Source organism: Hippopotamus amphibius, chromosome 9, assembly GCF_030028045.1.
Source record: "Hippopotamus amphibius kiboko isolate mHipAmp2 chromosome 9, mHipAmp2.hap2, whole genome shotgun sequence".
NCBI lineage: Eukaryota > Metazoa > Chordata > Mammalia > Artiodactyla > Hippopotamidae > Hippopotamus > Hippopotamus amphibius.
The window spans coordinates 11,299,747-11,316,390 of record NC_080194.1 but is presented as its reverse complement, the minus strand read 5'-3'; the positions used below and the strand labels follow the sequence as shown (position 1 = coordinate 11,316,390).

The window sequence follows — 16,644 nt, the reverse complement described above, 5'->3', positions numbered from 1 at the left end:
CAGAGCCAAAGAACCTCTGGGATGGCACTCTCAGAAGGTTCCAGGCTCTGGGAAAGGGCTCACTGGAATCCCAGAAAGTTAAACCAGGCAGGCTCCTTTTGATACGCTCCTTTGGCACCAACGCCAACACGTTCACTCCTGATACAGCATTGCATTTGTTTACAGGCTGTGAGGGCTGGGGTGGGAGAGCCCCCTTGCCTAGCATAATCCTGGGACACACACAAGGGCGCCTCAGAAAGAAATGCGTGAGAAATGAAAGGACTGGATGTGTAACTTCATGCAATGGAGAGTCAGAGAAAGTGACCTGCCAACACCATGTGGAAAGTTGGGGGATGTGCCCTGTGAACGTCTTTCCCCTCACTGTGCCCATACCCCAGTCCAGCTGCCACATCCCCACATCCCCACGTGGTACTGCTCCCGCCCGTCTCCCTCATCCTTCATCTCTCAGCTCTTAGTCCCAGTGACCCTCAGATCGCTCCCCAGAGAGAGCCTCTTGCTCCGCCTACAGGACAGCAGGGCGACTGGCTCTCTGAGAGGATGCCCAGGTGTCGACCTGCAGGGAAGGATCGGCACAGGGCCCAGGCAGAGGGGCCTCCCCCAAGAGATGAAGACCAGGGTGCCTACCTAAGACATTCATGCCGTCCTTGAACTCCAGGCCCTTCTTGACAACCACCTGCGTCTCCTCAGGCGCTTCACTCACAGTCTCGTTCAGCAACGCGAGAACAGCGTTGGTGGCATTGCTGTCCTCGTCCGAGGGAGGGGACACGAGGACTTTCTTCGTCACGGTTTGAATCTAATGGAGTGGGGGAAAAGAAACCCAGAAAGATGAGAGGTTTGGTGTAAAAGGTCACCAAAATCCTGGCCGCTTACATCTTTTTAAATTCCCAATATGTCGAAAATATTGTAATTAAGAAATGGCAAAAGAAAGTTATGAAGTTGGGGAATATTTTATACCTTTGTGTTTGACAGCGTGATGCTTCCTGACACAAATACAGTGGGAAACGATTGTCCTCATCCCACGATAATGACAGGATTTACAACATTCTCTTGTGACTGCTATAAGCAGTGTGATTGGTAATGGGACCCAAGCTTCAAGTTGAGGGATGCGTGTCTGCTTCTTTCATTCCCATGGAGACGATACCAAATGTGGGACCCAGACGGATGACCTGCTAGCCCCTGTGGAGGGTCCTAGATCTGGTCAGACACAGGAGGGCGAAGGTCTTGGTGGGGGTCAGATCGGTACCCCATGATCCTCCGGATTTGCTCCTCCCCACCTGGTTCCTGTCGCACAGAGTCTTCACAGACCCACTCTCATTGGGGCTCCTCCCAGAACGTCGTTCTGCTAGGAATCTCCCTGTGGTTGCCAGATGTGCCAGCTGCCAGCAGCCACCATGGCAGGGACACTGGCTCATGTTCCAAATGTCAGATGGGAAGACACCCACGCCTTCTGGGCGGTGATGCCAAGCCTTGCCCGATGTTCCCCAAGCATCTCTGTGCAAACGGGCCCCTGAGACGCTCTCATGCTATTCCTCGACATCTGGGGGTAGCCATGCTATTTATATGGTGCCAGGCACCCTGGCATGCATGAAAACTCACATCTGAGCCCACAGAAACACTCCCTCCGGGGGCATTAAAATAGAAGTCATGCAGAATCCTAGAATGTCAGCGCCGGCACATAGTAGATGACAGATGGCTGAAGTCTGAATAGATATGGAAGAGGAGGCGTGGGGAAGTCAAGTGGCTCATCAGACATCGTAGAATTATTGGCAGAACTGGGACCTCAACTCGATGCACTGACCACCACTGAGTTCTTTCACCACGTGTGCTGCCTGATAAACTATATGGACCCAACCCTACAGCAGCGGGGCCCAAGAGTAAGCAAGGCTGAGCTGACCAGCTCTCCTAACTGGGAGGGAGGGAAGCACAGCATTCCCTGGGGCGAGGCAGGTGCTCTGTGTTCTAACCTGGCCACATGCACTTGTGCAGGGAGAAGGGCAGCCCGGCTGAGTGGGAACAGGCAGCTCATGGCCCCCCTGGTCTGAGCAACGTTGGCACAAAGAGAGAACACAGGAGTGATCCGAAGGGAAGCATCCATGAACAACTGAGTCATACTGGGACAAAGTGGGGACCAGAGCCAGCTGGAGGCCTATCCTGAGAGGGCTAAAGAAGCCAAAGCTCAAGTTCAAAGGAGTAGTGGCCGTGGGCCTGAATAAATGGTGGCTTCCAGGATCCGGTGGGCGGCCAGGTGCTTCACCTTTGACGGCCATTACCTCTTATGTCAACAGGAGCGCTTCAAGGCTCACGGGGCTGCGTAATGGACCCCGGGACAGACAGCTAGTAGTTACTGAAGTAAGATGCAAGATGAGTTATGTTCAACTCCGAAATCCAGCTTCCAAAGAGCACAGGGCAGCGGCTGAGTTGAAGGTCGGGCGATGGGGGTGCTGCCCCGCAGGGCTGGTTCTCTGCCTGAGTTCTCAGCTCAAGCCTCTTTGGGTTGGACAATCCCAGGCGGCTGCCTAAACTCCAGTCCAAGCCACCAGGGTCTCTCACCTTAAAACCTGCAAAAGCCCACTCACTGATTCACCTCTTCTTCCTGGCTACCTGCGATTCCCAGGTAAGTAGCTACCTGGAGTTCTGGCTACATCCGACCTGCCAGATTGATTTTTCAAAATAGAAAAACAGTCATCTCCCTACCTAAACTCTTAGAATAAGAACCAGAATCTGACCCTGGCCTGCCAGGTCCTCCTGCACCCACGCCATTCCCCGCACAGCAGCCTGGCTTCTCTTCTCACCAAATACTTGCCACCCTCTGCGAGCCTGTGCCCCTGCCTGGGAAGCTCATCCCCGGGTTCCCCTCAGCCTGGCTCATTCTGACCCCTTATTGCCTCAGCTCAGATGTCTCCCCCAGTTACTAGCCCATCATCCTGCCTCCAGCCCTCACAGCACCCTTATCTTAATTTTTAAGTACCTTGTGTGTCTACCTGATGTTTATTCTGGTCTACCTCCCCCCTAGTCCCAGAAAGTAAGTAAGCTTCCCTAGGCAGCAACCCCGACTGGCTCATTCCCTGTGGCATCCTGTGCACACTGGAGAGCCTAGCGCCTAGGAGGTGCTCTCAAGTATCGGCCGAATGGGTAAACACAGCTCACTGAATTCCCCGGAAGAAAGGACCCCATGTGGTCCCTCTCACCAGGCTTGATGAGTGTGGTCGGGCCACACCTGACAGCCTGTTGCTACCTTGGAAACCTCACCGATTCAGAATCAGCCCAAAGCAGCAAACAGAAGGCCTCGCTGCTCTCAAAGACACAGGTCCTGCCACCTTGGGGGAGGCAGCCTCCGCCCTGGGGACAGTGCACCTTTGTCTTTACGCCTCTGTGTGCAACTCTGCTCGTGAAGCCCCCTCCACCCAAGAGAGGATGTTTGAAACCACTCCCAGCTGTACCCCAAGGGCACAGAAGCCACCTCCCAGCACCTTTTCTCCCTGGGAATGCCAAGTCACCCTCTAAGAGTTTCCTTTCTTCCAACCCTCTTCAAGGCCCCCCTAAGCCCGTGGGATCGCACCTAGTTTAAGCTCCCTTTCCTCTGGGCTGCCTGGTGTCTGGCTTAAGGAATCCACACCCTCCCTCACCCTGAGGTCAAATATGCCACATGATTTTTTCTCTGATTGTCCTAACCCAAAGGGACCACATCCTTGGGCTTAGCTGGAGGACTAAGAGCTCACTCCTCATATGAATTATGCCAGTGGAGGGGTGGGTCCAGGGCAGGGGGTAGGGCAGGGAATGGCTCGGTTCTCTATTCCAGTGTCCTCCAGTGCCCCGTGCCCTGGGCAGTGACATGCAGAGGTTGCCCATCCCCGACCAGACAGGTCAGGGAGCGTGAGCATGGCTGACACCAGAGAAACTCCCCGCCAGCCCAGAGCAACAGCTCCGGGTGCTGCCTGCTTCTCAGTCCTGCCTCACTGGCCCAGACGAAAGGGGCTCCTTCTTGCATGGGAGTGAGGTCGATCGGGCACAGGAGCGAGGTCAAATCTGTCCCTCCCCACTCCCTCTGATGCTACTCCCACCCCCAGTCTCCTACCAGCTCAGCCTCCAGCTGCTACAGCTCCACAGCGCTCTTTCCAAACTGTTAAGAATAGACTTAGCACCCGGTTTTGTCTATCACCTCAAAGCAAGCAACGCATCTTTCTAGGCAGGCTGGCGGAGGGGCAGGTGCGTTGCACAGAGAGGGCACCAGTAAGCACCCCTTCCCCGGCCTGTTTCTATCCACTCCCCACCCCACTTCTCCTGCCTGGAATGTTTCCTTTAATACAGCTCCTTGCTATCAGTGCCTCCAAAGTGGCACTGGACGTCAGAGACCATATTCCAGATTTATCCAGAGTAAATTGGCTCAGCAGTGGTTGGCAACTGCACTTTGGGGGCAGCTGGGAATGCAGACTTTTCTTCTCTGTGACCTGCTTCCTAAATTTATTCTTCTGCAATTCCCTGGAAATGGCTGAAGGAGGGGCCTTGGTTGTAGTTTACTTCCAACCAGGGCTAATGGGAAATGAGGTGTATTTGAACCTAAATGAAACCTTGGGTCTAGACAACAGGCTGGTGAGGGGGCCTGGGTCAGTGGTTCCACTTGAGAGAGGCTGGAACCTGGGACCTGGGACCTGGGACTCTTTGCTGCAGGGCTTGCACCTGGACACACATCTCCTCGTGCAGCAGAATACAAAGAAACTATAAGGGACTAAAAACAACTGCGTCACATGCAGTTGGGGCAAATTATGAACAACAAAATACGGAAAGGTCAAAAACCCAACAGCCACTTCTGAGTTGTTCGGAGCAAAATCAGGGTACTGCCATGATCTCTGCACAGAGCACCACCAAGGGGTGGGCAGACCACCCAAATTACCCCTCTGGCCCTACCCCTGGACCCACCCCTACCCTCACCCCATTTAAGGGACCACCACCCCCCACTCCCAGGGAGGGAGCAAGGGAAGCTGTTCCTTGTTTTCACACCCTCATGCTGCAGCACGAGTCCAGATAAAGCCTTGCCTGAATTTCTCATCTGGCCTCATCAATTTCTATTGATTAACGAGTCCAAGAACCCTGGTCAGTAACACGTTCAGCAGAATCAACCTTTTTTTAAAAAATCATGTGTTAAAACATAGAAATGCCTGTATGCAGTTGGTAGGAATATATATATATATCGATACAAATTTTGTAGGGCCATTTTTGCAATATCCAGAAAATTCAAAACATCAGCTCTTTGGCAGGACATTTTTGCTTCTAGAATTTATCCTTTAGAAAAACTACACAACAATGACAAAAGAGAGAGATGACACTAAAACATCGTTACGTGAAAGAGCAAGTATAGCACGGTATATGTGATGCAGTACCACCTGGGTTGAATTCTTTTTAATTTTACGCACACATACACACGCATACGTGACAAAGAAAATCTATAGGAGGACACATGAGCAGCGCTAGCGAAGGTATGTGGGGGACTTGACCTTTTACTTTATGTGCATCTATAACCTTTAAACTTTCCATAATCCTCATGTGTTACTTCCAGAATGCGACAAATACCCAATCCCCAGGCCCGCCCTGGAGATTCTGATTCTGTAGAGCATGTGCATTTTTAAACGGACCACATGTGGTTTTGCTCTACTGCTAAGATCGAGAACCACTGGGTACTCTAGAGAGTTGTGGGCAAGGGTGATAAAATGCGTCCTTGGATGACACAGAGACAAGAACTCAAAAGAAGAAAAAGAGACCAAAGGAAAAAAGGAGAAGAGGGATCCCAGAGCTAAATGCTATTAAGTGTACTGCAAAAAAAAAAGGGAAGGGTGAAAAAGCAAAGACTACGCGACTCCAATCCTAAAACCCTGCCCCAGATGACCCCATAAAACCCCTAGGCAGAGATACAAATACGAAAAAATGTACTCCCCGGAGCTGAGTCGTTGAAACAGTCTCTCAGTTATCACCTTCGTAACTTAGGAGTTTGGAGAAGTAAGAATATCAGAACTTGGGGTTACCTGCTGAAAACAGGCTTGGACAAGGTTTTCAGGGAAGAGATTTCGGATAAGGTCCAGAAAGGCATCCAGGCTGGACACTTCATCGTTCTTCTTCCCAGGCCCCAGCTGCTTCTTGAGCTTGGGGTTCCCTGGGTGGATAGCCAAGACAAGGATGACCCCCAGCACCGCGGCGATGACGGTCGTGGACATGTAGTACACCATGGCTCTCGTGCCCAAGCGGCCACTGGCTTTAGCATCCAGGCCTGACAGCCCTGCATAGAAAAGACATCCAGAAGGATTAGTTCCATTATTTTCCTGTTACTTGCCCCTCTCTGCATACCTATACCCAACCCTTGGCTTTGTATTACTCAAACATATTGATGGCTAATTAAACCGCTTTCCGCTGAATATTTGGTCAATTTCACAGTTTCACAATTCAATTTTCCAAGGACATTTTTGAGATTCTAGGGAACTGGGGAGAGTTGGAACACATCTGGTTCAGGGTTTATAAACTGGTTTGGGACCACTTTTTGTCAGTCTGCAATAGTGAGTTAAAGTTGAATATTGTATTCAGTTTTTAATTCTGAGATTATGTCCTGCCCACTTATTGGGTATTAAGATATCCTTTCTTTATGAAGTGGTTGCCCTGGTACATTGCTAGGTTTTTTGTTTGTTTGTTTTAATGTCATTGCTTAGGAAAATAAAAGGTTGGTAGCCCTATGTATTCAAAATGTCTTTTGAATACATTACTGGTCATGAAATCAAAAGTCTGGAAGAGTGATTCTAGCACAGCCCTCTCATTCCCCTGAGGTGAAACTTGATGGAGACCACATTTTCTGACCTCGTGTAGGGATGGGAGAACACGTACATAAAACACCGTGCATGGGTGGGAGCTCCATCTGTATTTCAGGAGCTTCTGTGATGGTTAGTGGAAATTCCAAGCAAGTCACAAAAACTCCAGCCTTCACTGGGTTTTTTTCCAGTAGTTTCTTCAGTTTTTCTACTTCCTGGTTTCAGTTCCTGCTTTTACTAGACTGAGAGATGCAACGCTTTCTGGGGACCAGTCTTTTTTGCCGTGGGGGAGGAAGTTATTATTGGTGTTAACTTTTCTGAACGAAGCTGACCCATATATGACCCATTTCTCCTTAAACCTGAAGTCTAATTCTAGCCAATGGAAATGAGTTTTCCTTACCAGGTTGGCCAATGTACAATTGCTTAAGCAGGCATAGAGAACAAATTTTCTCTGCTTTGAAAAGGAGCATTTAAAGGAAAACACAGCTTCACTCAATCCGAGGCTGAATGATAAGACCTTCCTGACACCAAGTCCCAGCTCTTTCCCTCACTGGAATCACTGGTCAACCAGCTATGAGACTGTAGCATCTGAATCTCTTGGAGTTACCAGAGCTTCACTACCTGAAGCTCTGAGGTGGATGGTACAGAGGGACAGCTTTCTCAAGGTCATCCAGCCTGGTGTCACCCAGATATAAACCAAAACCCAGTTCCTCATCCCTAACTCAGAGCTTAGTCTCTAAACTTCATCAATTTATACCCTATTTGAGTAACATTATTTGGTAAGGAGGAAACTACCAGTATAAGCCCAAGGAGGGTAAAAAGTTCTTTCAAATAAAACATCTCTTTCAGCCAAAAAAAAAAAGTGAACATGAACTATACATTAAAGGTAACTTTCTTCTGAAAAACTTGAAGGGTTTCATGTCTAGTACTTCATTTATTTTTAATACCCACTTCCCTCGACACCCAATTAAATAGTAAAGAGAAAATTTCTTTTTCTATTGGTTATCTTTATTTGTCAGTTTCTGAACAAATACAATTTAGAAAATGAGAAAAGTATACATTAAAAATTAAAATCACAAAATAGATAGCCAGTGGGAAGTTGTTGTATAACAAAGGGAGTTCAACTCGAGGATGGAAGATGCCTTAGAGGACTGGGACGGGGAGGGTGGGGGGGACTCGAGGGAGGGTGGGGGGGGACTCAAGGGAGGGAGGGAATACGGGGATATGTGTATAAAAACAGATGATTGAACTTGGTGTACCTCCCCAAAAATAATAAAAAAAATAAATTAATTAATTAAAAAAGATTAAAATCACTACAGATACGATCACTTTTAACATGTGGCTATTTCCTTTTTCTCTTTTGTTGCTAGACAGACAGATGGACCAACCAATAGATAGCAAACTCTTTTCTTAGGGTTGCTTATCCCAATTTTAAAGACCAGAAAACCGAGGCTCTGAAGTGAAATGACACAGATGATCACATTCATTGATTCAACCAAATTGAGATTCTATGCTCAATCCAAAAGCTGGAGCAAGAGTATGACCCGATTTGGCCAGGTGCCAGACAGGTGGTCTTACCTGTGATTAAACTGGAGATGATTAGAGGGAGAATGAGCATTTTTAGCATCCTCATGAGTATATCCCCTGGGAAGGCTATTAACATCACCACATCAGGGTGGATAGGAGATGCCAGGCGAAGAAGCCCTCCACATACCGCCCCCAGGATGACGCCTATGAGAAAAGGGGGAAAATGTGAATTTATTTTTTGCCCTTACCAAATGAATAGCTGTAGGGATGTAGTTCAATGACATTGACCTTTTTCATACTTCTCCATTATCAGATGATGACTAACACATAAAAATACCATTAGAATAGTGAAGTTGACTTTGATAACTTGTGAGAAAATATTTTGTATCTCCAACTCTTCTAAAAGGCAGCACTGGAAGAGTCAAGAAGAGCCTTCTTGAGGTTTTGTGGGAAATATAATCTGGCAACTTGACTCTGACTTCTTTGAGGATATCAAACACCTGCAGAGTCAGAGACTGTCAGTAGAAATAATCCTCAGTGCCAGGTCTTGTTTCTCTTCCCAGCCTAGGCTGGCCACATGCCATGGTGTTTAATTATTTCTTCCCTTTTTAACTGAGTACCAGATTAAAGGAACATTTAAGGGACTAACTTGGGGTGTTTTCTTTTTTCTTCTATTTTCTTTGACTTCCAATAATTTCCCCACGGCTTATCCTCAAGAAGTGTTGTCTTTGACTTCTATGTCCTTGTACATAATCTTGAGACTTGCTGATCTTAGGGGAGATCAAGGAGGGTGTCTAAAAATACATAATTTGGGAGGAAACGATTTGGGCAGAGATGCTATGAGGAGCCTTTCACTTTGCATACTTAGGGAATCCACAAGAAAAGCTTGGATCTTTCCAAACTGGTGGCCAACATAAACTTCCCTTCTGGAGACCACAAGAGGGGTCATAGCATGACTGGTGCAAGGGAGGGAGGGACGTCCTGGGTATGTGGCCATGGTGTTGACTCCAGAGACGCAAAGGGAGTAACATGGCCAAAAGCCTGATCTTTTTTAATTCCACAGATGAAAAACACACTTCTTCAAAACCTGTGATGACTGAAATTTGCTTCTGTAGAGGGTAACTCTTGGAAAACCCTACCACACCTGTGGTTTTCTTCTATTAAGTGAACTGAGCTGGGGGGAAACTTCCCAGTCCCGACTCTAGTTCACTGACATCCAAGATGACTGACTCGAAGGAGAAGCCACGGACAAAGGGTGTGTGTGAGTGTAGATGGCTCTTCACTGCTTCCGTGTATAGCCTCATAAGAGGTGAAGAACAACGAGGAGAGAGAAATGAGACAATGTGGTTGTCACTATAAGAAACCACAATTTTCCCCATTTTCAATAAATCCTGGTTGAAAACCCAAGGCCAGATCTGTATCAATAGTCACACAAAAGGACAACCAGAGCTTGGGTGAGGCCAGAAGCAGGGGAGTGAGGCTTTCAAGGTGGAGCTGGAGTGCATCAAGGCTTTGGGACAAGCCTCTTCCCCATGGACCTCATTAGCTAATGTGCTAACTGAATCTAAGTTAATGAGGTGCTTGGAGAAGGTTAGACCTTGGGAGCCCTGTTGGTGGGGTTTTGGCAACTGTTGCCTTTATCTGGGCGCAGGTACTTCTCTAAATGTGGTATACTGACCATCTGCTTTGGAATCACCCAGAAGGTTTGTTAACATGTAGATTCCAAAGTCTCACTCCAAATGGCCCAAAGCAAAGTCTTCGTGTGTAGGGCCTGGGAATCGGCATGCTAACATATCCATGGGAGATGTACATGCATACTGAAACCTGAGAACCACTAGAACCCCAAGGAGGAAAACATGGCTAGGTCAGCTGAGAGGGAAGATGGTATCACTGAGGCAGCCGTGCCTGGGCAAAGGCGGGCTTAAGCAGAGCTGATGGCTTGCTTTCCAGGGGGAGGGCTGGCTGCCAAAACCAGCTTCCGCACAGAGCCCGGAGAGACGGAGGGAAGAGGGACGGGTGGGGCAGGGCTGTTACCTACCAAACACGGTCAGCGTGAGCAGGAGATTCTTCCCCAGCTTGTCGCACAAGCGCAGCCCCAGATGCCGGGGCTTTGGCTCCTCTGAGCTGAGGTGGCTGTCGTGCATCCGTACTTCCACCTGCTTGGGCATGTTGTTGGCACTAAAACAGAAGTGAGGGCAGCGGTTAGAGTCTGTTAGGCATCTCTGTGGTTTGAGGGGCTCAGGTTGTAGGAGGTGAAACAGCCTTCGGCAGGCACAGCGGGGAATCTGGAACCATTGGCAGAAAAGTAAAAACCAGAGCAACTCGAGGTACCCTCAATTTCAGCTTACCTATAAGCAGGACACTAGCACACACTGAAAGCCAACATGCCAAGTGCTTTTATTCCTATTATCTTGGATGATCACAGAAAAAGCATCCACAGGCAGTGGAAGCTTTTTCCAAGAGTTGCCCACCATAGTAATTCTCTGAGGCAACTATCCCTGCCTCGTTTTACAGAAAGTAACTTGCCCAGGGTCACAAGGCTAAAAGGAATGGAAAGTCAAACCCAGATATGTCTGGCTCCAAAAACTGAGCTCTTTCATTCTTGTATCAACAGCAAAAAGATAACTTTTGATTACTCTAAGGTCAGGAGAGTCACAGCCTAAGGCATTGCTAAATTAAATGCCTCTGAGCTCAAGCCTTCGCCATTCTGGACACAGAAAAGTCATAAATGCTGGTAGTCCAAGTTTTACCTCTCTTTTGGAAAGGATGGTTTATGTAGTTTTAAAAAATCTACTCCATCGTGGTTTTTAAAAGGTCACTTAACCTGCCCAAGAGTCTTGCTACTCAGTGTCAAAGAAGTATGGCTCTAAGAAGCATGTGATGGCCTTCATCACCAGATGAAGATGCACCCCAGCCCTCTTCCAGAAAAACCCCATGTGAACCCAAGCTACACTAAGACCCTGCCAACAGAGCCCTTGCCAGGATAATAAGCACACTGCCTCTTTTTTCCAGCTATGTCATTTCCCAGGCCAAAAAGGTTTCAAGTTTCAGCTTGGGGACCAATATAGGGAGGCCAATTTTTTACTTTGACATCTTAAGATGTTTTTTTATTAGCTGCCATTTACAACCACCATCATGTGACAAACAAAAAAAGGTCTTAAACACCTAGAAAGACAAATCATAGTCTCTGAATAAATGACAATGCCTTCTAAGATAGGCAAGTGTCAGTCTTACCCAGATATTCTCACCACAGACTGGAGAAGACATTCCTTTGGAACCAACACCATTCTTCAGACTAGTGGTTTGGAATCACTGGTTATAAGTAACGGTGTAGGTTTTGGAATCAGTGTGGATTTTGGGTTCAAATCATGACTCTATCACTTTTGCTAGCTGTGGTTTATAGAAAGAAGGGCTTGAGGCCTACCTCGTGGAAGTTAAACGTGATAATTTATGTTAGAGGCCTGGCATGGCAGCCAGTACAAGTGGTTCCTTTCTCCAGGGAACAAGGGTGACATTTAACTTAGAGACCCACCCCATTGCACCATCATTCTCTCAAGACACCAAACTTAGCTTCCAGAGCCTCAGAGTGAAGACCAGGGACCCAATACAACAACTTACTTTTTCATAACAGGCTGCTTAATAGACTTGCTTTCAAAATATTTTAAAATTAGGAATAACGTGGCATGGTCTGGTAGAATACCCACATGAAAACATTCGTCAAAATATAAACTTCTTAGTCTCCCTTAGTGGCCTAATTTTCTACTCATCTGGTTAGTTTGGGGGCAACCTCTGACTATCTGGCATAGGTGTGTGTTAATGGTCACTCAGGCAGTCTAGAGAAGAAAACAGGACATGAAGCTCACAGCAAGCAGACAGGGGCCTTTATGACCGGTGAGCAGTAAATACGGCCTCTTCCCATCATCAAGGGAAACAGATGGAAAAGTTCTTTTTACAACACAGCAGGGAAAATGATCAAAATGATCTTTTTAACATGGATGGCCCATATTTCTATGCTTGCATTAGGATCTTTTTATATTTTTAAACACCTCTCCAGCCTGTAATCTGAAGCTGTAAACCAGGAAATTGCCAACAAAGAACGGAGGCCGTGCGTGTTCTGAAAGGGCGAATGCATTCGTTAGCCAGCCCTTGGCAAGAACTCTGCGAGCCCCTGGAGACTGTAATCCCCTGCCTTCTGCTTCATTGGAAGCCCTCCTGCCACTGAAGTTAGAATCAGGCACGTGGTTGGTATTTCAGTGAGACTAACAAGTATTTAAACCAGACATTCTGGCAGGATCCATATGATGTAATGAAAGTGTCAGGCATCAAGACAGCCATGTCCAAGCAAAAACACATAAATATTAGGTTAATGTACACACGCGATCCAGCAGCGTGGTTGGATGCCTGTTGGCCACACTTCTCAGTCGCACAAAATCGCTGTATGTTTAATGATTTGTCTTTTAAGCCATGACAAAATGTCCCCGAAGCCCAGAATCAAAACAGCCACATCAAAGTGGCAGCATCAAAATGTCATGAACCCATAAGTATTTATTGAGAGAATGACTGTGACTTGCCCTCTTGAAATTAAATACGTGCTCCAGGCTCAGAGGAGCTCCTAACATCTGCACATAGAAAATCATTGTTAAAGTACATCAGGGTCTCGGCTTGCCTCTGGGGATGCAGTGAGTCCCCTAAGAACTCTTTGTAAAGACCCTAGACCAGTCTAAGTGATCCCTGCATCCCCCAGAACACAAGGAGAGCCTGAAATGGAGACATCGAATAAAACGTTAAGTATGAGTAGTATTGTATAACCTAACAGAGAGCTGCTTCTAAGCCTTATATGTCTTCAGAAGAACAGATTTAGTTTTGCTTTGTTTTTTGTTTTTGCTTAGTATTTACCGTTTCTAATGATGTTTATTCCTTCCTACAGTGCTAAGTTTTTTTTCCTTCCAGTTTTATTGAGATATAATTGACACACAATGCTGTGTAAGTTTAAGGTAAGCAGCATAATGATTTGACTTACATACAACATGAAGTGATTTATCACAGTAACTTTAGAAAACATCCATCATCTCATATATTACAAAATTAAAGAAATAGAATTCTCTTCCTTGTGATGAGAACTCTTAGGATTTACTCTCTTAACGACTTTCCTATATAACATCCAGCAGTGCTCACTGCATTCATCATGACCTACACGACATCCCTAGAACAGATATAGTTTTTCAAATGAGACACACACATCCACCGCTCTGCGAATGCTGGTTACTGAATGCGCATGGCAACAGCAGCAATAACAAGGAGAACTGGTATTTACTGAGGTAGTTACTCTGTGTGTCAGACACTATAGTCAGTAATGAGTAAGGGGGAATCCTTGAGCTTAAGGAGCTCTTCAGGGGAAACACAAAGCACATTGCATACGTGCTTCACATATGGGCACAATAAGTTCCTGCACAGGATGCTGTGGGACATGGCAAGGACGGGGCCTAACCTAGCTTTGGAGAAGCTAGGCTTCTCCACGAAAGGCTCCCAGGAGGGGCTGATACCAGAGCTGGATCTTAAAAGATGGATTGAATTTAAACGTCCGCCACCAGTCTTCGAACCCTGAGAGCAGGACAGTGATCTTTAACACCTGGTCCCAAGCGCTTGATAAATGTTTGCTCAAAGGAATTAAGAATTGGAAAGCAGCGCTCCAGGGCACTGTGCTTTCTCCTGGAACAAGGCCCTTCTACAGTAGACCGGCAGCATGCCACCTAGCAACCCTCATACCATTCTGCATGTGTTCCACAGATTCCTCTTGGGCATATATTACAGGCCCCACGCTGTTGTAGGTGCTAAAATATCACAATAGACAAAACAGACAAAGCCCTTGCTCTCATGGAGTGTACATTTTAGTGGGATAAAAATAAATGAATAAATATATTTCAAGTGGAGATACGTGCTAGGAAGAGGGTGACCTGTGGGAAGAAGGCAGAGCTATATTGCATCAAGTGGTCAGGGAAGGAGGGCTTGGTGATAAGGGGACATTTGAACAGAAACCTGGAGGAATGAGGGGGGTCTCCTAAATTAATTATGCAATGTGTCCAGAGCTTAGCGAATAGATGGGATGCACACAGTCTGGAAATCTGTTTGTCCAAACTAGAGCCTGAAGCTCCCATCAGATGCCAATTCTGATGTCCATGTGTTGGTTTTTAGCTCGGGTACTGATTCAAATGAAAGTCAAGGCAGTAATGCTGGGTCCCGATACCATCACGAATATGGTGGCATTTCGACGACTGTCCCAGTTCCAAGCAAAAAAAATGGAGACCAGAGAAAGGTGAGCTGGGCATAGGAGGAAGGCCTGAGGCTACAACAGCCTGCAGACTTACTTTCCTGGCAGTGAGCAGAAAGGGCAAGGCCTGATGAGGGTAGGTCCACTGTATAAATACAATAAATTATTTCCAGTGTGCACACTTATCCTCTCATTAACGTTCCCTTCCTACAACTTGTGGCTGTGCAGGCGGAACCAAGAAATAAGGACTTTGAAAGCCCAGGTGTGGCTTGGTTATGCCAAATCCATCAAGCCTGATGCTTTCCCCACACTGTTCACCACCTCCATTTCTACTTGAGTGCCTTCTGGATGGAAGATTTAGCAACATAATTCCTTAATACGGTATTGGAAGGTTCTGTAAGCCAACGCCACCAGACCTTTCTCCATTGCCCAACAAAGGCCGTGCGATGGGAGAGCTGTTTGAATAATTTAAACTTCAACAATGAGCCTATAATTTCCTTCAGCCTTAGCTCCTCCACTGAACTATTTGAACAGCTGTTAATTTTGCAGTCGCTGCCCAGTTCTTTCTCACACAAATCCACTTGAGCCCTGTTTCGAAGGCAAGCTCAGCTTATCGTGCAAAACATCCTCTGTGACTCCAAAGAGAACATGTAATGGGGCTGGTGATGAATTTTAAACAATTCTCAGGACGTGCTTTTCATTTGCATTTGCTTTCCTTTGCTCTGCCAGGAGCCTCTAATAGTAGACTCATTAGATGTGGTGTTGGATTCAGATTTCCTGCCCGCACACTTCTGTGTCAACTCCTCTGGCATCAAATCCTTTTTTTCTTCTTCCCTGCTTCAATGAGGTGACAACAGAATGTTCCCCAGGCAACCTAAAAGTAATTGGTGTGTTTCTGCCTGAAGGATGTGAGGCCTGCTACAGACGTCACCCACCTGACCTTCTGCTACCCAAGTCCAAAGACCTCAGAGTCACAGAAGAGACAATGTCCAGAAATGGCCCTAATGGGGGACACCAGGTCAGACCCTCAAGAACAAATATAGTGTTTGTGGAGGGGCTTTCTCCAAGGTGGTCAAGGTGTTTGGAAAAGAATGCCGGAAATACCAGTGCTGTCAGCTCTAAGCACCACAAAACGGTGATTACAGTTCTGACTGTCCCACATCTGGGAATTCCCTGGCTCCCTAAAGAACACCACCCCCACAGGGAAAGGCACTGGAACTCGACAACAGCTGGGAATTTCCAACAACCAGTCCTTTCACCCGTGCTAGGTCCTGTAAGACCTGGTTTAACCATGTGCAGGCTGCTCGCTGACCAAGTCAGAATCTCTCTGACAGATACTGTATCCTCATCGATCCTGAGAATGAATGAAACCTAGAGGTTCACAGCTTCCAAACCTCCTTCAGTCCCTTCTGTTCACTGTGTCCATTTCCTAGATCACATCAATACTGTCTGGAAATGTCCTGCCAGTGAACTCCAGACTTCACAAATGATACATCTTAAGCTTCTTCTTGAATATCGGAAGGTCTAGCTAAAGAGCACGGTTTACAATTATCCCAAATCATGACAAGAGTGGACCTAGTAGACAACATGAGCGGGGCAGTCAGGAGGTCCGGATTCTAACTCCAGGGCTAACTGACTGTGTCAGACATAGTACAAGACTGATGTAAAGTTACTTGACCATAATCAACAGACAGAAAAGTAAAACGCTATGAAACAATAAAAAGACACTCAATGTGAAATATCAATGGGATTTAGGTATCAGTTTTGGCAGATTTTTATATTTTAGGTCCCAGGCTCTTAATCTGTAAAATAAGGGGGTTGGATTAGAAATTCTTCAATGTTCTAAAATTCTGTGATTCTCCTGGGAAGTGGGGGTGGTAATTAATAGCCTTCAGTTTCAGAGATGCAGCCTCCATTCTGTTCTATCCAGGACTGAACGAGCTTAGAGCTTATGGGTGACTTAGAGATAAGAGACAAACCAATAATAGCAATGACAACCATTTCTTTATGTCTTACCTCCATTTTCACCTTTCCTACCTCTGCTACACAAGCAAGCTTTTC

General features: G+C 46.7%; 1 protein-coding gene across 1 annotated transcript in view; it reads right to left on the bottom strand.

Moving 5' to 3' along the window:
* The window catches only part of SLC1A2 (solute carrier family 1 member 2), a 140,796-nt gene that overhangs the window by 38,128 nt on the left and 86,024 nt on the right, over nucleotides 1-16,644 (bottom strand). The window contains exons 2-5 of the mRNA XM_057749319.1: nucleotides 10,354-10,493; nucleotides 8,367-8,519; nucleotides 6,018-6,268; nucleotides 625-793 (exon numbers count right to left, since the gene is read on the bottom strand). Of these exons, the coding sequence (XP_057605302.1) occupies nucleotides 625-793; nucleotides 6,018-6,268; nucleotides 8,367-8,519; nucleotides 10,354-10,493 (713 nt within the window). The remainder of the gene's footprint in view (nucleotides 1-624; nucleotides 794-6,017; nucleotides 6,269-8,366; nucleotides 8,520-10,353; nucleotides 10,494-16,644) is intronic.